At 40.2% G+C, this 22,222-nt stretch overlaps 2 protein-coding genes across 5 annotated transcripts in view; one reads left to right on the top strand and one right to left on the bottom strand.

Moving 5' to 3' along the window:
• The first annotated feature begins 577 nt into the window (after positions 1-577).
• On the top strand, positions 578-7,646 carry rho (rhodopsin). Its single transcript, XM_005805661.2, has 5 exons — positions 578-1,098; positions 1,340-1,508; positions 1,642-1,807; positions 3,209-3,448; positions 5,284-7,646. The coding sequence occupies exons 1-5, from the start codon at positions 738-740 to the stop codon at positions 5,407-5,409; spliced, it is 1,062 nt and encodes a 353-aa protein (XP_005805718.1). The 5' UTR covers positions 578-737; the 3' UTR covers positions 5,410-7,646.
• The window catches only part of plxnd1 (plexin D1), a 98,602-nt gene continuing 83,880 nt past the window's right edge, over positions 7,501-22,222 (bottom strand). For all 4 annotated transcript variants that reach the window (XM_014471256.2, XM_023333697.1, XM_023333694.1 and 1 more), the window contains exons 28-36: positions 21,818-21,921; positions 19,316-19,379; positions 18,020-18,054; positions 15,951-16,055; positions 14,773-14,936; positions 14,539-14,686; positions 10,074-10,214; positions 9,876-9,950; positions 7,501-8,448 (exon numbers count right to left, since the gene is read on the bottom strand). In XM_014471256.2, the coding sequence (XP_014326742.1) occupies positions 8,332-8,448; positions 9,876-9,950; positions 10,074-10,214; positions 14,539-14,686; positions 14,773-14,936; positions 15,951-16,055; positions 18,020-18,054; positions 19,316-19,379; positions 21,818-21,921 (953 nt within the window). In that variant the 3' untranslated portion in view covers positions 7,501-8,331. The remainder of the gene's footprint in view (positions 8,449-9,875; positions 9,951-10,073; positions 10,215-14,538; positions 14,687-14,772; positions 14,937-15,950; positions 16,056-18,019; positions 18,055-19,315; positions 19,380-21,817; positions 21,922-22,222) is intronic.

Below are 22,222 nucleotides of genomic sequence, written 5' to 3'. Positions count from 1 at the left end.
ATTATCCATTTTACAAGGGAAAATTTAGTGATTTTAACTGCCTTCTCTTTTTGTTTGAACTTTGGAATTTGTGTTTGTGTAAGAGCTGTTATGAGCAGTATAACCCGCTGATTTTGATTACACTCAACACTATAAGTGGAGCTCTCCGCCTTGCAGTGGTTAAGGATTAAGCTTTTTACAGATGCAAATAAGTTGAATTGCTGCAGAAATTTCATTTGTAGTCCGTCCACTCCGAACGGCTGAAATTCCAAACCGTTCCTCCGCCTCCCCTCCCACTCGGTCCTCTCAGCTAATTCTCATGCAGCGCAGATGCACATGACAGTAATTAATGGGTTTATTTAACCGTGGTTCTAACTTCTCACTGAGAAAATGCTTCACATCTTTTATGTGCTGTGTATTTGTAGAGCTTTCTCCCGTGATGTCTTGTGTGTCTCAGTGTGTGTGTTTTTGTTAATGTGTGCAAGGCCTCTCAAACTGTGTCTTAATTCAATCTCTGCTAACACCTCACTCCATCCCTCGTCCCTAATCCGGCCAGACTATTAAAAGGTGGCGCACCTCCTCAGGGGGCTGCAGAGAACATCTTACTTCCTCAGGATCCAGCCGTCCATCCGTATTTTTCTCCTAATTTCCACCTCTGCTGCACCACAAGACATCCCAGCTGTACTTTGCTGTGAGAGGTGCAGACTCTTTCGCCCGGGTCTCAGAGAAAAGAAAAGACATCATCAACAGCCACAGCCATGAATGGCACAGAAGGACCCAACTTTTACGTCCCCATGTCTAATAGGACAGGGTTGGTGCTCAGCCCATTTGAGCACCCTCAGTACTACCTGGCCGAGCCGTGGAAGTACTCTCTTCTGGCCGCATACATGCTGTTCCTCATCATCATGGCCTTCCCCATTAACTTCCTCACCCTTCACGTCACCATCAAGCACAAAAAGCTGCGAACCCCGCTGAACTATGTTCTGCTCAACCTGGCGGTGGCCGACCTTTTCATGATAGTTGGAGGATTCACGGTGACCCTGTACACGGCTCTGCATGGATACTTCAGCCTGGGTGTCACCGGCTGCAACGTTGAGGGGTTCTTTGCCACTTTAGGAGGTGAGAAGCTATCCATGTATATTCTGCTCAAAATACTTCCACTACAATTGTACTACAATTCAAGACTATGGAAGAAGATTAGGGACAATGAAAAACTTTTTTTATGACTTTTTTTCTCAGAATTCTGTCTACAAATACTGAGAATAAAAGTCAGATTTTTTTTTTTTCAGCTGCCCTAGTTGTCTTCAATACAAGACTGTAGATCAGTTTTTATAGTAAAATGTCCTGCTTTATGTCTTAGGGGAGATTGCCCTCTGGTCTCTGGTCGTTTTGGCTGTTGAGCGCTACATTGTGATCTGTAAGCCTATGACCAACTTCCGCTTCGAGGAAAAACACGCCATCGCCGGCTTGGCGTTCTCCTGGGTCATGGCCCTGACCTGTGCTGCGCCGCCTCTATTCGGATGGTCCCGGTACTGTATGGCAACATATCTGTGCCACTGTGAAACTGCAGAAACATTCTGTTTTTGTTGTTTTAGTTTGTTATGGTGATGCATACAGGCAGCAGCTAATAATGACATGCTGCGATATTGTTTTTGGATGCAGGTACATCCCAGAGGGCATGCAGTGTTCCTGTGGGATTGACTACTACACTCCCAAGCCGGAGATCAACAACACCTCATTTGTCATCTATATGTTCGTCCTCCACTTCTGCATTCCCCTCTTCATCATTTTCTTTTGCTACAGTCGCCTGCTCTGTACTGTGCGAGCGGTAAGAATATCACCATCTATGCTTTGATTGAAAAAGAAAAAAAAAAAGGATATGATAGATTGTTTATCAGGATAAAGATTTTTTTCCCCTCCATCTGAAGGAGGGCAAAGCATCATGGAATCTCAGGAGATATGAGGGGATTTAGAAGCTCAAGGACGCTTCAGGAGGGCAGATCATTGCCAACGTGGCAGCTTGTACTGAGGTTCTCAAGTTAAAGGGCAGTCTGCCTCCACACTGTGTCATCCTCATGCCCTTGATAATACAACAATTTTTTATTATGCATTTGAGGCATTAATGGAAAAAAAAAATTTCCACATCCAAATTTGTATTAGTAAAAGTGCATAATCTACCAAAAACAAGATCATTTGTAGCTCCAGTGTTGCTTTGTTGTTCTTTGTCATAATATGTTTTAAGAAAAGATGAAGAACTATAGAAATGTTGCATTTGAACACCCAAATCCTACTTTCAGTTCATCACTTAGTAGCTGACATCTATTATTATACTGAAGGAACAGTCACAGAAGTGCATTAGGTCACTTCTGAAGCTCCCACAAACAGCAAATAGCTAAACCCTCTGTAGTTGTTCAGTTGTTGACATTCTGAACAAGGAGGAGGTTAATGTTGTTTGGGCAATATTTTCCAACTAATTTTGATCAAATGTTAATTTTGATTGAGATTGCAAGAATACTCTTCTTTAGAAAATGTAATGTAATATTACTTATTCCAACGTTCTCAAATTTATGGTTGATTCCCCCACAAAAACATTTTGTATTCACATTTAAAAATCGCTGCAAAGGGATTAAAATTTTATGTTTACCGCAAGAAAAGTTTGTTACATCTCCTATTTCAGTTTTTCATTCAAAATTGTTTTTGACCAGTATCAATTACCTGTATTGTGCATCCTTATATTTCTTCTATTTTTCTAGAAAAAAGCACAAACAATATGACTGATCAATAAATCTGATAAATGTTTTTTATTCATTTTCTCATCTGATGAAAATGGTGGTTAAAAAAATAATTAGAAACCTTGAAACACAGGCTGTCTTGACAGGAATCCATCAGATATATTAAAAGTTTCTAGAAATGTTCAAATGACAAAAAACTAATTTCTAAAGAAATAGCAACACTTTCAAAAATAGAGTAACAAGGTGAAGAGAAACTTCTGGTATCATTGTTGATATATTCACTTTTCTCACCAGAAACAGTAGAGCTTGTTGAAACTGGACAACGTCTCCTGCCATAGAGATGACTTTTAAGTTTCCTCCATATATTTTAATAGGACAAAGGTTTTGACCCCTCCAGAAAGTTAATGTTAGCCCTTACAAAACCAGTTTGAGGGCTTGGGATCCATTTTCATCTCCCAGTTGTGCTTCATGTTTAGGTTCTGTGCGTTTGTGTTCAGGCTGCAGCTCAGCAGCAGGAGTCTGAAACCACCCAAAGAGCAGAGAAGGAAGTGACACGTATGGTCATAGTGATGGTGATCTCCTTCCTGGTGTGCTGGGTGCCCTACGCCACTGTGGCCTGGTACATCTTTGCCAATCAGGGAGTTGAGTTCGGACCAGTGTTCATGACGGCTCCAGCCTTCTTCGCCAAGAGCGCTGCTCTCTACAATCCAGTCATCTACATTCTGCTGAACAGACAGGTATGCAAAGAAGATAACTGTATTGTTTTATTTTTAGCAGATCGTGAGATTGGATGATTTAATAAAAGGTAGCTAATTTATATTTTCAAATAGAATATTCATTTTTTTCCTGTCTAATAAGTCTGTTTATTTTGTAGCTAGAATGTTGGATTTTATATTTTGAATTAAACACTTTGCACAAGTATTTAGCCTGTAGTTGCAAAGTAAAAGAAAAGCAAAATATTCTGAGAAGAAAATATTAAAAAATGAAAAACTAAAATAACCTTGTAGCATAAATGTGCACACATTGAAATGATTAGTTTCCCGAAGCCCCCTTTGATTCACTTTCAGCATTCTGTCTTCTTGAGTCCAGACATTTCCTGACATTTCCATCCTTTAACTAAAGCCAGAGCTTGCAGAGAGGTCACAAAGGATGAAGATGATGTCATTGTACAAAAAGATTAATCTGGACAAGGGTACAAACAATCTGCAGCATTATGGAACAGTGAATACAGTCATTACTATTTGGAGAAAATATGTAGGAACATTACAAAACTGGACATTTTTCTAAAACTAAAGATGAGACACAAACTGGTCAATGAGACTGCCAAGAAGCTGAAGGAGCTGCAGGATTTTCTGCCAAGTACTGTCTGTCTTCTAAATGTGAGAACAGTCTCTTGTATTTTCTATATTTCTGGACTAAGAAATAAGATTGCAAGACACAATATTTTTTTTCGCCCCCAAAGAAAGCACCTGAGCCGTGTTAAAGTATCCCAAAACCTTGTTTGAGACTGGTTCGGCCAATGCTTGGGTCTCAGTTCCAAAAGGTGCATTTGGTACAAAAACAACACCGAACAGCACTAAAAACTCTTTCATATGGAGAGATATTTGTCCTGGTGGATTTTCTTTTACACTTTCACAGTCAGTCATCCAAGCAAAACTCTGAGAGGGAATTAAAATTTTTGGAGTAAAGAACTAGATTCAACAGTTCGTCTGTGGGGTCACCTGGACAGGGCGCTAGACCAGAAATGTCCTCACAACCCGATATATTTGGACAGTGGTCTGCAGTTCTCTGGACTCACCTGGGACAGACTCACCCAAAGCTGTATGTGTACTAAATGTCCAGATTTGGTGTGCTGATAGATTGCTACCAGCACCAGGTAAAAGAAAAAATGCAAAAATGGAAACAAAATGTGCTTTAACAAAGCTTTGGTTTATGGTTGTGCATGGCAGGTTATTGCACCTTTTTCTATTTTTCTGCTTCATGGTTGAATTATTCTTTATAGGTCCACATAAAAGGTGGAAAAAGGTTTTTTAAATGGTTTGCCATGGTCTCCTTTATTTATATTTCAAAAACCTGGCACTGTAATAGAGGACAACTTTACCTTTTAGTAAACATTTTTTTTGCAAGTTTATATTTATATTTAATAATAGTGTAACCAGAATCAGAAAAAAAGTATTAAAAAGGATTTGAAACATGTGCAAAAGATAAATGGTGTTTATTTCCTTACCATAAATCTGTCAGAATTATCTAGTAAATGATCTAAAACTTAAACCTCAAACTGGAAACTGTTCCAAGATCCAAATAACGCTCTCTTTAATGGCTTAAACAAGGTCTAATGTGAGACATCTGCAAAAATGTGCATATGCTGGGTTATTTTATCTACACACATCTAGCAAGGTGAGGTGAACACATTATTAGCTAACGTTGATACATTAGGTTGTGAGAATGAATACCACATGCTGTTTTTACTGTGGTTAAATTTTAGACAAAGTGTATTTTTGCATTAATATGTCATCTGGCCACGCTAATGAGCCAAGTCAATGTTTCCTGAATGTGATTCTGTGGTCTCCAGTTCAGAAACTGCATGATCACCACAGTGTGCTGTGGAAAGAACCCATTCGGAGATGATGAGGCCACCGCCGCAGTCTCCAAAACCCAGACTTCATCCGTCTCCTCCAGCCAGGTGGCCCCTGCTTGACCCCTCACTCCCTCTTCTATCTGCTCCATCTGTTCCCGCTCACCAAGGGACCCACCACCGCAGAGCATCAATACGTTCCATTGGCCGATTCCTCCGGACTCACCTCCTCAGTTGTCCTCGCTGCAGTTGGTGCTCATGCCAACTTCAGGGGGACAGACTCAATCAAAGGCCAGCATGTTCACTTTCAGCCCGTTTAATTATGGAAAGTGTTCAGATTTTTACCCGGCATTATAGGATTGTCATCTTGATGCGGATCCAACTGAATCCCTTCCAGGCCTCCCCTGCTGCTTCAGTAAACAGGTCATAGGTGAAAGTCTGATTCAGAGTCATGCTCCCACTAATATTTAGATAAACATTTCTTAGCATTTTGCAGAGAAGATGCACACTTTTTGTAGTCATGTACAAGCTACTGACATAATCCCAGATATGGATATTTCACTTTTCCTGTCAGAAAGTTTAAAGCTTACATAATTGGTTGTATTCCTGTATACATTTTTTAACCATAGTCCATCATTTTTTAATCGTGTTGAGGTTCCAGCTTAATGCTAGCCTGCTTTATCCATCCCAGATCCAGTTTTGATGAGTGTTTGGGTTCCTGGTGTCTTCAAGTTTCAACCATGCAGCTGTGGATTTATGCTATGGTTAAGGAATGTTACTTTAGTTCATCACTGGCAGCGTAACTAATGCTCAGCCTGATCCTTCCTTGCTTGACAATTGGTGGATCCTCTCAGGTTTAAAAGCCTCACCTTTTCTCCTCTGAACAATTTTCCCATTGGTGAGGTCAAACAACTGAATGTCTGTCTTATCAAACCTGAAAACATTTCTCCAGAAGACATTCATGTGCACATCTGCAAATCTCTGTCAACCTTGAAAGTGTCAATTTTGGAACAGGAGGTTCTTGCTTTGTCCGCATCTTAACAATAGACACAGATATTGTTGTTCCAAAACCTTCAAAGATACTGTAATTTAAAAACTTGGTAGTTCTCGGGTCATTCCTAATCCTCTCATTGGAAGTGACCATTTGGGCCAGAAGGGTGAACATTATACACAGTTTCATGATCAAAGAGGACAGAGATACCAAACGTACGAAAACTATTGTGGATACTGCAGGGTAACAATGTCACTGAGCTTAAATCTGTTGAAAATATATGGACTGTGCAAAAAAGCCACATCAATGCAAGGGAATCGAAAAAATAAAATCAATTTATATACTGTTTCTAGGTATCAATTCTATCTAGAAATGTGGTCTCATACCCAACCGCAATGATGCCAGAACTTTAATAATGGTCACAAAAAAAAATCATGTGGTTTCTCTGCAACTTTCTACAGGACATTTCTTGAAATATTAGTGGGATCTGTGTAAATATCTGAACCTTTCTGAATTTATTTGCCCCTAATTAGATAAAGATCAATAATAAACCTATCCACCCAACTCTTATTTTTAAAAATCACTGTATCATTGTCAACCTGAAAAAAAGAAACATTAAATTTAATGCATAATGAAAAGCCCCAAATGAACATTGCATTTATGTCAATGATATGCGCATGTAAACTTGTGACAGTTTATTTACTCAAATCAGACACTGACTAACCAGTTATGAAATCCTTAGATTTATTTAAGCATTAATCTGTTTAATGTTATTAGAGCATCAGATTATTCCCTCTTCTGGTCTTTATGATGATAAACCTGGGAGGGTTAGCTTGTATTTTGTCTCAGCCATGGGTGTGGAGCGAAACTGAATGATGGGGTGTGTGTGTGTGTGTGTGCGTGTGTGTTTGGCAGATGTTTATGTATCTGAATGGATGCCAGAATGTGTAATGAAGAGATGTACTGTTTGTTGTGTAGAGGCTAGGATTTGTGTGTTGCAATAAAAACAAAGTTGAATGTCTGCACAACCTTATCCTGCACTTTTTTTTTTTCCAATCATGACAACGTTTACAATGTTTTCTGAGAACTTCCAGATGCTTCTTTTGTGGGCGGCCGAGTAAAGGGCCAGATTGTAATGGCTGTCAAATGTCGTTAAAATCCTGTAATGCATTCAAGAGCACAGCGCTTCAGCAGCTGCTATAATAAATAGCATTATTAGACACTTTAAAATACTTACTTTCCTGTAATTTATTTCACAAACAAATCATTTGGCATCACAATTACAGTCTCTCCTCAGATTATATTGAGCTCACACATTTTTATTTCTTTTAAATGTAAATTTCCCTCTTTTTTTTTTTTTAAAATTGATCAGAATCCAACATCCATTCACAATCACACTGATTATACTGATGCAGCTCTTCCCAGTGAACTACATTAAAACATTTGATTTAATTGTTTGCAGTCTTTTATGGCCTTCCCTCCACTCCTCATCAACCCGTCATCAGCCTGCAGAGCACATTGGGGCGTAATGCTCAGAGCTCCGCTGGGAGCCTGTCGCCCCTCTTCAGCCAGACCTGAGATCGTTGCAGGCTTTAGGAGATGGGAGGAGTCCATTATGGCCCTACTAATCCTGATGGACAGGCCATTTGAAAGCATTATAACACATCTATAAATATTGCTATAGACATTATATTACAGTACAGTGCATCATTGGCTCGTTCCCTTTTTTAAAAAAAAAGGGCTCAGTGCGTTAAAGGTGGCCACCAGGGCTAATTGTGCAGAAATCCAGGGAAAAGTTGTGAATTCCTGCAATTTCCTCCTAATGTTAATCAGAGTTAGGCTGGAATTCTGTCTTGTGTCATAGGAGAAGGTTTGGGGAAAACACGTCGCGAGCATGTGATGCTTCAGAGGCAGCATTAAAATCTGTTTTCTCGCAACAGTCAAGACACACACGCGAACAGTTCCTCCTGAGCGGCGGTCCTGGGGAACCGTGTAGGTGGGAGGAAGGCAGCTGGCAGCAGAAAAGAGGTGGGGAGCAGAGGAGACCGGCGGCTTCAAGCTTCGCTGCAGCACTCATAGATGTTGTCCTCCATCAGAGCGATGACCTGCTCCAACTTGTGGTGCAGCTGAGTGCGACGCGCCGTGGGGTTGGCCTCCAGAGCGTTCACCACCTGACCGGCGAAGATGGAAGAGAGGGAAGAAAAAAAAAAACAAAGATGACTTTCAGAAGGTGTCAAGGATTCATGCATTAATCTGGCTACATAAACGCAAGAAGAGGGAATAAACCCACAGACAGTAACTCCTAAAAAAGTATTCTGGATCCTTTTTACATTACAGCTAAAAGGTTTTGTGTAATAGACCAACAAAACTAGTATGTAGCAGAAAAAAAGCAAACATGGCTTTCAAAATTTGTTACTAACTTTGCACATCTAACGACTGATTTTTTTTTCTTTGCCCAAGATCAGTCTGATTGAAAGGAAAACATTTTTGTGCAATATTTTTAAAGTCTCACTAAGGTTCTAGTCTGGACTTTGTCTGGGCAAGTCAAACACATTCTTTGATCTTAACCACTCTATGGTAGTTCTGATCGTCCAAAAGAGTCTTTAGCCTTCTCTAAAAGATTTCCTTCTAGAGTTGCTTATATTCTGCTCCATCCCTCTTCCCATCAGCTCTGAGTTTACGGGGTATGAATACTTTCGGAAAGCAGCAGAAAGAGCGAGCGAAGTGCTTCAGCCTCCTCTCCCTGCCTTCATGCACGCCTTATAACCACAAAAGCTCTTGCTCTTTACATATTTATAAAACCCACATCTGCTCTGGTTTTCATGCCCAACAGTTGTCACTGTGTCAGTGGGATTTATGGGCTCTTAGCAGCAGTGTGCTACCAGGCAGAGCGAACTGAGCCGGGACGAGAGAATAGGCAATCAGGGGCCATTCACAGAGCTCTGTGAATCAGAGTCTAAGCCTCTGGCCCGCGTCAGTACAGTAGCATGACAGAGGGAAGAAGCTAAGCAGCATTATTGTGAGGGCGCTCCATTAAGGCACAGTCACCACTGACTAAGCCTCTCTCTGCAGAATAAGGCGTAGCAGCGTGGAAGCATGGGGGAGGACAGCAGGAGCCGAAAGAGGGCTAGTTCAAAGCAAAACGAGAGATATGAAGCGGCAACTTAACAGCGCCATTAAACAGATGGGGGTGTTGGCTCACGAGAAGGTAAACAACACGCTGTTTGCTTAAAGTGAAAGGTATCTGTGGGCTGGGAAGAGATGGGTGAACACACTGAATAGTTCCTGCTGCTGCTGCTTGGACGAGAGCCCAAATCTGATTGTTTCTCCTTTTAACAAAAGAATGAAAAAAGCTTTTACGTGCTTTTATTTACTGACATGTTGCAACGCCATCCACAGTCTGTTACATCTCTCATGGCAGCTGAGATCTGCAGTGCTGATGCATCACGCTCTGATAGCTATCAGTGAAACTTAATACTTCAAGTGAGCTCTGTTGAGGCAATGTGGCTTTCAAAAAAAAAGCCAGTTTGAACATCCAAACATATCTTATCCACGTCTCGGATTACAAAAACAGTGAAGAAATGCACAAATCTCTCACCTGGTTTCTGTATCTCTTGGCGTATTTGTAGATTTCTGTCAAGGCCAGGTTGGTGTTAAACTCATTTCTGTACTTCTGCAAGACAGACATCAAAACAGCAGATTAGATCAAATTCCAAAATGAGACTTATGTGTCATAACATGCTTTTGAAGAGCCAGACAGATAAACAAACAGGAGCTGTTTGAATGTTTGACTTACTCTCGACTCCTCGGCGAGGTGAGCATTCATCTCCTGCTCACTGAGAGGGGGCATTTCTTGTATCTGCTTGTAGTAACACTGCACGTTTTTCTTGTACTCTGGGATTTCCTTGGCATACAGCAGCTTGTTAGTCGGTGAGTCCTGGAAGAAAAAAAAAAAGACCTGATATTTCATTCAGGAAACTTGTGTAAAAGTTTAGTTTTGCAGTCATGGTGACTGTGCGTCCCAGAGCTAAAGAAAGGGTCCCCTTGCACCTACAGTGCTTTGACCTACTTGTACTGAAGATTTATGCTGCTTTAATTTCATCCTCAGAACAAATACAGCACTTTTAATTAAACTATAACGTTCAAACTTAAAACTCAAATGACAATAAAAGAGGAGTAGAATATAGGGAATTGATAAAATGCATGACACATGCAGGCATAACAAAACAAATGTGCACCCTTTTTGAGAGATTTCAATGTATAGAGATGATCAAATCTGTCTGATTGTCACACATCTGACTTGATGTGTAGAAAACATACAAAAGATTCCACAATACTGATATTATTAGACAAATGATTTGTAAAGAAGCAGCCAAATGTTGCTAATCAAGCTAATTTAATCAGTAATCTGTAAATTGTACCACCTCTATAGAAGCAAGAGTTATGTCAGCTTGGTGCTGTGGAGCATACAACAGTGTGTTGACACAATGACAAGAGGGAAAAAACAGCAGTGACCTTTGTGAAATCCATAAAATTGTTTAAAGGTCATAAAGTAATTTACTAATTCAACTCCATCACTTTAGAGGGAGAGAGATTATTCCAATGTGAACAACACTAAAATATACTCGCCAATCTCAGCAAATCCACCCAAAGGTTGGTTTGTGTAACGAACAAATAAATTGTGAAAAGTCAAAGAGTTTCCTTACTGACAAAAAAGGATATGGAAGCACAAATTCAGTTTGCAAGGTTGTATTTCAATAAACTGTAAGATATTTGGAATATCACGGAGTCATTGTGGTAAATAACTCCTTTATATGCAAAATTGTTCTGAAGTTAAATGTGGTGCCGTCTGTCGGATTGAAGCTTGGATAAAATTGGGTCATGCAAACATGGAATCCTCCTCATAGGCAGGGAAAAGGGAACCAAAATTTTTCAACAATGAAGTGAGAGGCTTGATAAAGTCATGCAGGACACAATTACTTCAAATTATTGGTGCTAAAAATGGTTCTACAAGGTAAATTATGGGGGGTACCTGATTCTGGCATCTACCTTCCCTATGAATTATAACCTAATACACAAACACCTACAAGTATTTTCTTTTCAACATGCCTGTATATTAAATGAATCCTCCGTTTTTAAAACCACTTTATACTAAATAGTCTATTTAATGACTTCTCCTGTTATAATTGGACAGCACCCCAAACATCAACGCCTTATTTTCCATCACAGGAAAAAAATGATAACTTTGTATTGCTTTACAATGATCCTTTGGTATAAGTGGACACAGAGCATGCAGGGGAAAATGCTAACACTATGCAAAAGTAATCAGATTACTGTTGAGGTCAGGAAGTTTCCTTCTAATTAGTCGTCCAAAGGTTTTATCTACAAAACTCTAATCAGCTTCAGAAGCCTGATGCTCTTTTAAGATTAGATAGCCACTCACATTCAAAAACATCAAACTGAGACATAATTTGACTCTGTAAATTATTAAAATGCTGCTTATGTTTTCATTCAGTTTTACTAAAACTGATATAATTTCTAACAGGATGATCTTTTTCTTATTACATTATATCTTTATTCCAGCTGAAGTCTTTTATTTCCAGCTGTTCCGTCTTTTCTGCCAGCCATTTCTACATTTACGGGCTGGATTCAGGCTTCTTTTTTTTTGCCTCCTCCAGACGACAATTTCTGCTTGCTGTGCTTTAAATATCCCTAAGATCCAGCCAATCTTTCAACTGTTACAACCCACCTCCGTGCAATCAAGCCCTAGTTGAACAGAAATATGCAGTTGGCACTTTGACCATTATCCTTATTTTAACACTGGAGGTTATCATATCTTCACACTTGAAACGATACTTCACATTGATGAGCCTAATCACTACAAAATGTTCTCAGTGGCTTACGCAGCTGGATACTATAAATTACCTATTTCTCTTACTCGTATATACCACCTTACCACCAAAGAAGAACGCTTCTGATTTTGGCACATTTAACAGATGCTGGATGAAATGTTTATATGTTATCAGCTTAATGTGCATTTAATGAAAAGAGGTTAATTTGATCTGACTCAGTACGTACATTATTTTCCTAAATGTTTCTTTTATTCACATTTTTATAATCTACAAGTATTATTTTGGATTATCTATGTGTGTGTCTTTTTAGTTTAATTTTTACCTTTTTTGTATTTATTTAAAGTGCTGTAAATAAGTTGACTCCATTTTGTTACAACTCAAACTCCGAGCTCTCATTTTCTGTTTTCTTCTTGCTACAGTGGAGCAAACCATTACTTATTTCTGTGCCCCCAAAAGTAACTGTTCATCTAAACTGTGTGTTATTCTTGATGATCTAATCTAAACCAGCAAAAACAAAAAATTAAAACAATGGAGGCAGAAAACATTTTCCTTTGCTCACAACAACAGGAATCATATTCAGAGCCAGAGAACATTCCAGTCTAAACAAATCTCCCCACACTGGTGCTCATTCAAGCAGGAGGAGAAGTAGCAGCCCTAAAAGGCTGTGGGCATATTCGGGTTTTAGTGGCGACTACTGCTGTGAGCGTGGTGCACTGTGGGGGAGAGAAAGGGACAGAGAAAGTAGGACAGGGAAACAGACTGGCAGATACTGCTTTCAGCAGGGCTGAAGGTGCTTACAGTGCACCTTAACATTTCCACATGTCATGAGTTATTTGTGTCACTTATTGTGTGAGTTAAACGTGCCAAGCAGCTGAGCTGCTGCAGCCAAATTTGCTCCTTCTGATAGGAGCCCTCTTTCTTCCTGTCCACAAGGTCACTTCCTGCTGCTCATCCATCTGTCCACCAAGCCTCCTGTGACCATGTGGCCCTCTACTCTCTGCATCTCGCCAGATAAGACGGTTTCTTTGGAAACCAAAAGCAACACACAGCTTCCTACTCTGAGTTCACCGCTGCTGGGCTCCCAGCTAATCCGGATCCCTTTACTGTCTCGTCTTGTAGTCATCGTCTGTGCAGAATCTCTCAAAGCGTAGTAACGTTTCATCACCTTTCTCCTTCACCTGCTGGACAAGATGTGACCACATCCTTGAACTTGGCTTCGCCACACACACAGCCAGATGTGGCCAGATAATCAGGGAGCTGTAGACGCACTTTATCTCATCGCTGAAGGTTTTATGTTTGTCTCTGCACCCATGCACATGCATTATCCCGTTTGTACGCTTGAGCATAGCGGCTGTAGGCACGCTGGTTTTTGGCGCTGAGATAAGGCACATAAATCAGCCTGTTTCTCAGAGAAAAGAGCATTATATGAGGAGTCCTCGGCTTCCTCCAGGGAGGAAGCCAGTCAGAAGGAGACAGGAAGCAGAGCGTGCTGAGGGTCATGGTGTCTGAAGGATGAGACAGATTTGTGAGCAGTGAGGACATTGACATGCGTACGTGCACACGCAGACAGGCGGATAGAAAGATAGATAGATGAATGAATGTTCACGCACTCACACACAAACTCATGCGCAGCACCTAAAGAGATCCCTGGTGCTTATGACCTTGGATAAACCGAGTGGGCTGGAATAACAGGAGGGGAGGTAGATGGGGCTGACAGTGTGAAGGCTTAGGAGGAGGGCTCATGGGGGGGCTGAAGAAGTGTGTGTGGCAGTGGCTGTTGGAAAGATAATTTGCTACAGTAGATGCAAAGATTGATAGGTGGAGAACAAATAATTTGAGGTTTTAACTGTGGAGAAGGAGAAATGACCCAGTTCCTCATAAAGTGACAGTGAATGATGCTTCAGCAATTTTCACCTGATTTTAGAGGTAATAAGAGTGAAAATGGCTCGATCTGAGCCATTGGCTGAAATTACATCCTTATCACTGATGTTCTGATTGCAACATGTGGCACAGCCATTGTTGGGTGGTACCATTTAGGCCTGCTATCTAATCTTGTTTACATTCTGAGGATTTGCTCCTGAATGGGTTTGACCTTCTGCTGCTGCCAAATCCTGTGAGAAACTTCTTCAAAGGAAAGAGAATCTCAAGACCTCACAAATGCTGTCAATACTTTGTACTGGATCAGTTATTTACAAAAAATATATGAAGGTCCAAAGTTAATCACTGAACAAGGATTGAGGAAAAAATACTTAAGACTGTGGTGTTTAAGGTTAAACAAAGAAGAGGAAATAATTTAATTTTCCAACATACCGGCAGCTACTAATTTATTTTGCTGAGAAGACACATGTCTGTGCATGCTGCTTTTTCCACAGCTGCTTCTAATATAAACACTGTAAATGAGAGACTCACCTTTCCCAGCTGCAGATCAGAAATGGAGCAGGCGTCAATGAAAACCTGGGCGATGACGGACAGACAGGCGTCCATGTGATCCGTCTTATCGATGTCGAACACAAACTGGGGGTTCTTCAGGATGTTCACCCAGAAACGCAGAGGTAAGCTGCCCAGATCGAAGGGGGAGTCCGTTTTTTAAAGACTTCCACCCACACACTAAGGACTCTTAAATCATGGTGTTTAGTAGACTACCTATTCGTTTTCCAGATGTGCAGGGTGTCTGGGTCCGTGATGCCTCGCTTGTCAGCCTGCTCCTCAAGGAAGTCGAAAAAGTATTTGATGGCCAGAGGCGGACGGTCTGGAGGGATGCTGAGGATGGCCCGGAAGAGGTCATCCAAGAACTTCTGAAGAGTTCCCTGTGGAGGAAAAGGGCATTCGCATAATTTCACGTGATGTAGGAATCGTCAGTGACACAAATGTGAAGTATTCATACCCCTTGAACCGTTTGACATACTGTGAAGCATAAACCTTGGTGCACTTTTTTGTGTTTTTAAATTTACGACTTGCGCAAAACTATGAAGTTTTGCGCAAGTCGTAAGCTGCGCAAAACTATGAAACAGAGAAAACCTTTTTTACAAATTAAAACCTGAAAAATGTGGTGTGCATTTGTATCCAATTACTTTCAGTCTAATATGTGTAGAACCTGGAAGTATTTTATTTAGAATATTATTATTATTATTTTTTTTAAGCGATGGATAAAAAACCCCTGACAACATTTTACTCATTTATTTAATGTAGTTAATGTAATTAACCGAGCCAAATAACACCGGCTCTTTCATGAGTGCAGCATATGATTAAACAAAATCAACCGCTTGAGAAAACACAAAACATGGTTGTCCACCTTAACTCAGAGGCCCATAAACGAGAGAATCAAATGAGACCAAATCTGCACATCATTTTGGCCCACATGCAAATTGGGCTAACACCTGCTAGAGGCTGAAAATGGCAGAACAACACTAAGCATAAATCCTGAGTTAAAGCTTATGATACAGATCAAAGAATATTTCTGCCATAAAATGACCCACTCATTTCAGCCTTGGGAAAGCATGAAAGTCGATGTTTATGCACACTCCAAACAGCAGCATTACGAAAAATGTCTGTCTTTAGGTGTGCATAGCTGATAAAGGCAGCTGTAGTTACAACAAAAAGTTATTCTATAGAGCGGAGACATAGGTTGGTGTGAATACATATGCAGATCATCCTTTTGACGAAAAGTAATTGAATCCCATTTAATCCTATGAAGGTTTCTGGCTGTCAAAATGTGAAAACATTTAGGGGATATGGATACTTTTGCAAGGCTCTAAATAACCTGAAGAGAGGGATTTTGTTCTGACTTTATGTTGCAGAGTTGACAACAGAGTTCTGTTTACCTTCGTAGACAGAAGGCGTGTCAAGTAGATTTCTGGCAGCACTTTCTTGCGATGGCTGTGCCTGTGCGACTTCTTGGTCTCTATAAGCTCATCATGAGGTAGAACCTGAAAAACCAGAGGTCAAACGTTACTGCAAGGAGTAGTAAGTGAATACACTGCTGTGTTTTGTCTGTATGAGCTGTCAAAGAGGGATTTTTTTTTCTGGTTCTTGCATTAGACACATGATCCAGATACTCACTCAGGGTATTTTTGGAGCACTGAAGGATAAACAAAATTAGGGAAGTCCAAGGAGGTTGGGAAATTCTCAGGAATCTTTTTTGTTTTTTTGGCTGTATGTTTTTTAGGGAGCTGGGTCATGTCTGTGACTCACTTATGGTTGAGGATTCATGAAATATGTTTCTGTTAAAAAGTTGCATGAAGTTAATATTTTAGCTGATAATGGTCTTGGTGAATTAATTTAGCATAAATCCAGATTAGCTGGAAGCTAGTATCTAGTCTGAGACAGACCAAATTGGTCTCCTGCCTTCTTAACTTAGGTGTAGATTAAGCAAAAGTTCACTCTTCAAAGTTGTTTAAGCTTTAACTAAGAATTTAAAATCCATAAGGTCCACAAAACAGACTGAAAATCTCTTAAAAGTCCCAGAAACTATAGACTCAAAGACAATGTAAGATAATTTAGTATGAATGAATTTATTAAATATTTACGTTTTGGTTGATTTTGTGGCTACAATATTGAGGTGAGTAAGAATGTTTATATTGTAATATTGGTGAATAGAGAAACACAGACTGCCAGATTAGAAAATAGAGTTTCATTTTTAATTATAAAAAGCAAAAACGTAATTATTTTTATAACAAAAAAAGAAACATGACCTCTGCATGTGAAAATATTGACTATATCACAACATATTAATCTTTAAGTAACCAGGCTTTTGCTTTTTCCTGAAAGTTCCACAACTATATTGTGACTTTTACTCAAAAGAAAACTTTGCTGGACCCAAATCTGTTTTTCAATAATTTATTAAACTTGGCTGAAACAGGAAGGGTTTCCAAAGAAAGAGTGACCGAGATGCTGTTTCTATTCCTCAGAATTGACCCAATTTGTTTTCCAATCAAGACCTAAAGAAATTAGAAACTAGATGTCTTTTTAAATTAGACAAACTTGCAAAAAGTTTAATAAGTTTTGAATCTACAATAATTTGCACATCTCTTTCCAACTAAAAAATCTGACCAATTTATTTGTTTATTTGATGTACATCAGCTTCATTTATTTGCAATGGAAAGAAAGGACTATTTTTATTTTATTTGCAAGTCCTTTTAACTTGAAAATTTTGTCTTATGTAACACAAGGTTTGGACACCCTGTTTGTAAATAATACACAAACATGATGGTTTAAGGCAGGGGTCTGCAACTCTGGTCCTTTAGTGCTGCTGCCCTGCGACTTTTGGAAGTATCACACTTGAATAGTTAAAGAAAAAGCCTTGCTGACACGCCAAAGGGGTAATTCATTATTTTACTCAAAAGTTGCATGACATTGACATTCAAGGACATTAGTTGCAGACCCACGGTTTAAATAAAATATCCTCATCATAAATCACTAAGATGTTTTTAAGATGGAAGAAGTCCGCCTTGGTCTTAGTGCTTCTCTAACTAGCTGTTAGCAGCAGCCTCCTTGGACCAACTAATCTGGATTTATACCAAATGACAATTCCAAAAGAGTTTTACATGGATAGAAACTGCTTATAACCTTTTAACAAAACGTCACTTAAACAATCCTAAACTATTCCTTTAGGTTCTAACTACGCTAGAACTTTCCGTTAAAACCAACCGTTCACCCGGCAAATTGTATTCCAAGAAACTCATTATATTAAAGTCAAAGGGCCCATATCTTAGCTGACGTTTATGAAAGAGCTTAAGCAGCATTAGCGCCGTCATGTCCTCTCAGCAGCTTTTTCCCTCTCACCTCCATTCCTCCCACCCCCCATATTCTCTCCATCATCAGACTTGCCGCTGGGCTGCCCACAGGAAAAGCTCCTCAGATTTAGCCAAATTACTTGCATGAAGATACTCACCAAGTGCACATATTTCTCTGTGTCCAGGTCTTTGACTAGAGAAAGACAAGAAAACATATGGTATTAAAAAATTACACAACTAATGTGGTGCAGGCGTGAGCAAGTGAGAGAAGATCGAGGCATGGAGACGAGTGAGAGATACAAGTAAGACAAAAAAGACTGACAGAAGAGTAAAGGAGATGGAGTGCTAAAGCAGAACGTGATTAGGGTGGACTGTGTGCCTGAAGGGGAGGGCAGCTGTCTGAGAGAATGAAAGACAAAGATTACGAGCGAAAGGGGAGAGAAAAGAGAGAGATTATGAGAGACGGACGCACGGAGTCTAAGACTGGTTGTGGAGCCGCTGTAATGAGATGGTAATGCTCGGCCAACGCTGGGAACAAAAGAATTAAATCTAGCTGGTTTATTTATAGATCTCAACACAAAACATATTCATACACACGCATGAACGGATATGAGTGCCGGGATGAGCGTAGACTCATGTTCAAACACGGGCTCAAAGACAAACATAGTAAATTTATTGTGCACGGCACAAGAGCTAAAACAAAAACAAACTGAAAGACACACACACACACACGCAAACAGGCACCTTCATGGTGTGTGTTTTCTCATTACAGCCCACTCTGCCAGAGAAGCTCCCATCCAGCAGGCCACAGTCCAGACCCTCAGCACTGATCACAGACGGCCAGGACAGTGTTGCAGATTAGCCAGGGAGCACTACAAGCTCATAGCACCCCCTTGATGCTTTGAAGCAGGCGCCAGGTTTGGTGCTCTTGAGCCTATTTTTGGCACCATGTGAATGGAGAGAAGCACCTTTGATGGACAGAACCTGAAGAGAACCGGTCTCTGGTCTGGAGCTGATTATGTAAGGTGGACAACTGGACAACAAGCGCAGGAGCCCATTAACGGCTGAATGTAAACTCATCTGTCAACAGGCAAAGCTCGGTGGATGCTGGACAATGGACCAAATTGTGTCACATTTTTCCTGACAAGCTGACAGCTGCTAATGGATTACATCCACAACATGGAGGGGAAAAAATGCTTTCAATAAGCCACTGTTGTTAGGGTTTCTGTCGTGATTTATTAGACTGGAAAGTATTTAGATATCAGTCTTTTCATGGATGAGGGGAAGGGGCAGCTGCTTGGTTTCACGTATGTTTACATGAGTGGATCATGTTCTCGTGATCGCCTAAGCATGTGCTGTTTCCAAGTGATTGAGTGGGTGAGTGTACCTCTCCACATCCGGGCGAGTGTGCATGACAAAGTGACAGAGAGTGGGCGAGTTTGAAGGTTACCTACCTCTCTCCAGGGTGTTTTCTTTCTTGTCTTTCATGCTCATGGCCAGCGACGCGCCCTCTGGGATCTAGAAAAGCGGGGAATAAGGAGGAGAAGAAGGATGAGGGGGCGAAGAAAGGCGAGAGAGGCCAGAGGGCATAGGTCAGGGGTGAGCTTGGGTGCACCAAAACAGTGTCATTAAGCATACCCTGGAGGGCAATGTCTCGCTCAGAGGTGCAAGTGTTTGTGTATGTGTGTTGGTCTGGAGCGGTGGCTGGTTTTGCAGGGGCCTAGCGCAGCTCATTAAAGTCAACCTGCAGTGAAATGGATTGAACAGAATTGCCAGTGAACCCAAACTGTTAGTACAAGCTCTGGCTTGTTGCTCCGTTCAAACCGCCCAGCGAAACTCAACAACACTTACCAAATCATAGGTAACAGTTCAAAGGTCGAGAGGCACGGCGTGTTTGTTTAATCATGCACAAATCATCGCAGACATAAACACGCGTACAAAACATGTAGGTAGCTGGAGGAGTAGATTTAAAAAGACTTCCTGTTGTCACATCACCTTCGTTTTGCAAAATTTGCCTGATTTAGGAGGAGTATGCTTTGCTGGGAGGGAGATTAAATTAATCTTTAAATTTGAAAGAAATCAGCAGATGATCAGAGTTGCCTAAGTTTTCAGCCAAGTGCTCACTGGAAATGTAAAAATATCACGTTTCTGTAGGTGAATTTACTCTACTATAAGATTGCACTGGAAACTCTCATTGTTGTGGACTTGGTCACTTCAGGCATTTAAAAATGAGGTCATAGGAACCAAAAAGATGTCAGGATATTTTTATCTAGTGGTCATACTGGCTATTGGAAAATGAGAGAGAGCAAGAGTTTTAGCAGATAACAGGAAGACTGAATGTATTACAGGGAAGTTACTCTGTTTCCACCCTTTCAGCTTTCAAGCTTTCTCTGTCAGGAAACAGGATGGATTTGGAAATGTTGGCAACCCTTTGAAAATCTCATAGTTAAGGCATATTTCCAATCATTCAAAATCTGAAATAGGAGGTCAAACGTAACAAAAAGTGGAGATTAGAAATAGAGAAATATATATTTTTTTATATCTGGGTCACAACTTTGAAGGTAATAGAAAGCCTCATTAACACTTAAATAATGCAAACTTATATTTCTAATTTTATTGATCTTTAATAGTTCAATACAGGAGAGAATATTTTCAACAACATAAAAGTCATACTGATCAAAAGTGATCAGCAATTATAAAAACCCTTGCATTACTAAAGTTCAGAACTGAATTAATTAACTCAGGAAAGCGTATGCTTGTAGTTATTTTAGTTCAATGGTTGACCTTCACTGTGAGGCAAGATTTACATATGGTATGTGCCGAGTGTGTTTTCACCTTTTTTTTCTGCTGAACAGGGACATTATCCCTCAGGACTTACAGATCTAACAAGTCCCAACATTTCCCACTCTCTTAAAGCCAATTACAGTAAAGTCAGAAGCTCAACAACAACATCAGAGTAAGGCTGAATTTCCCACGGCACACACACAGGTATGTGCTTGGAAGTGGGAAATGCCTCACGATGATTACATCAGTTTGCTTGTTTTACTGACCTTTACGCATGAACTTTCACAAGATCTATAACCACTTTCCCCCCTGCTGTGACTTGTATACACGTAGCATAATCTCTGTAATGCTTAACCTTGACCTTATCATGTTTTGGTTTGAGGTGGAGGTAACTAATAAGTTCCTATTGTAAAAACAATACAGAGAATAATATAGAAACAGGCAGCTATGTTTCCAATCAGAAGTTTACGTACAGTCATCATTGCCATGATTGTCATATTCTTTTTTTCTTTTAGTCATGCATTTGAACCATTCTCTTTTCAATTGCTTAGATAACACAAAATAAAACTATAATATTTTCTCAAAACAAGACTTGGGTGCACATTTGCATTTTTGTGAACTGGGGAATGCTTGAAAACTATCGCCACTGTCTACAGTGAAGTGAGTTTAACAACACCATGGACTGAGAAAGAAGCTCTTGCTCCAAAATTGACACATTCAAGCTTGACAGAAATTTTGCAGCTGCCCACAAAGACTGGCCAAATGCCATTTGGAGAAATGTTTTACGATAAAATGAGAAACATTGAGGTATTTGGCCACACTGACAGAAAAAATGTTGAACATCAAGTTGAGGCTTTATAACCTATTAACATAGTACCAACTATCAAGCAAGGTGGTGGCAGCATCATGTTGAAGTTCTGGAGAGCCTTATGTGTAATATCATCCTATGTAAATTAATTAAAATTCCACAATCAATTTAAACTTGTACACCATCTTATTATTTTGAAGAACCACTGAGGTTGTCCACCCTGACAAAAACGATTCAAATGCATCTTTAAAGGCACAAGCCCACCAAAAGGAGTCCAGCAATACAATTGACATCGAGTTCTCGCCACTCTTGTGACATCACCCACCTCAGCAGCATGCTCACACACACACACACAAACACCCACCTGGTAATGGAAGACTGTGTTGAGTTTCTTTCGACCGTCCTCCATCACTGAGGAGTTGTCCAGGTCCTGCAGGAGCTTACTGTTGCTGCCAGAGTCAAACCACTCTGAAAGGAGGAGAAGGAAGAAGAAGGTGAAGGACTGAGACAATTTCATTGTTAAATTTGGAGCAGAACAGGCGAGACAAACGGCAGCTATGCTCCGGCTCTATGTCATGACCTGTGGAAATATTCTCAGGCCATTAATCAAATCAGCTCTGCAGGCTCGGCAGCCTCTGAAAGCAATAACTCTTTGTGATTATGACTGTACACTCTCCTCAATGCATTCTGTCATTTATTATATTGCAGCCTCAGGTTAGTTGGGCTTCATGAGAAGAATTGACCTTTTTGCAAAGGAGATTACTATATC

Source organism: Xiphophorus maculatus, chromosome 1 (genome assembly GCF_002775205.1).
Source record: "Xiphophorus maculatus strain JP 163 A chromosome 1, X_maculatus-5.0-male, whole genome shotgun sequence".
Classification (NCBI taxonomy): Eukaryota; Metazoa; Chordata; class Actinopteri; order Cyprinodontiformes; family Poeciliidae; genus Xiphophorus; species Xiphophorus maculatus.
The sequence above is the reverse complement of the archived record's forward strand: the minus strand, read 5'-3'. Positions and strand labels throughout refer to the sequence as shown.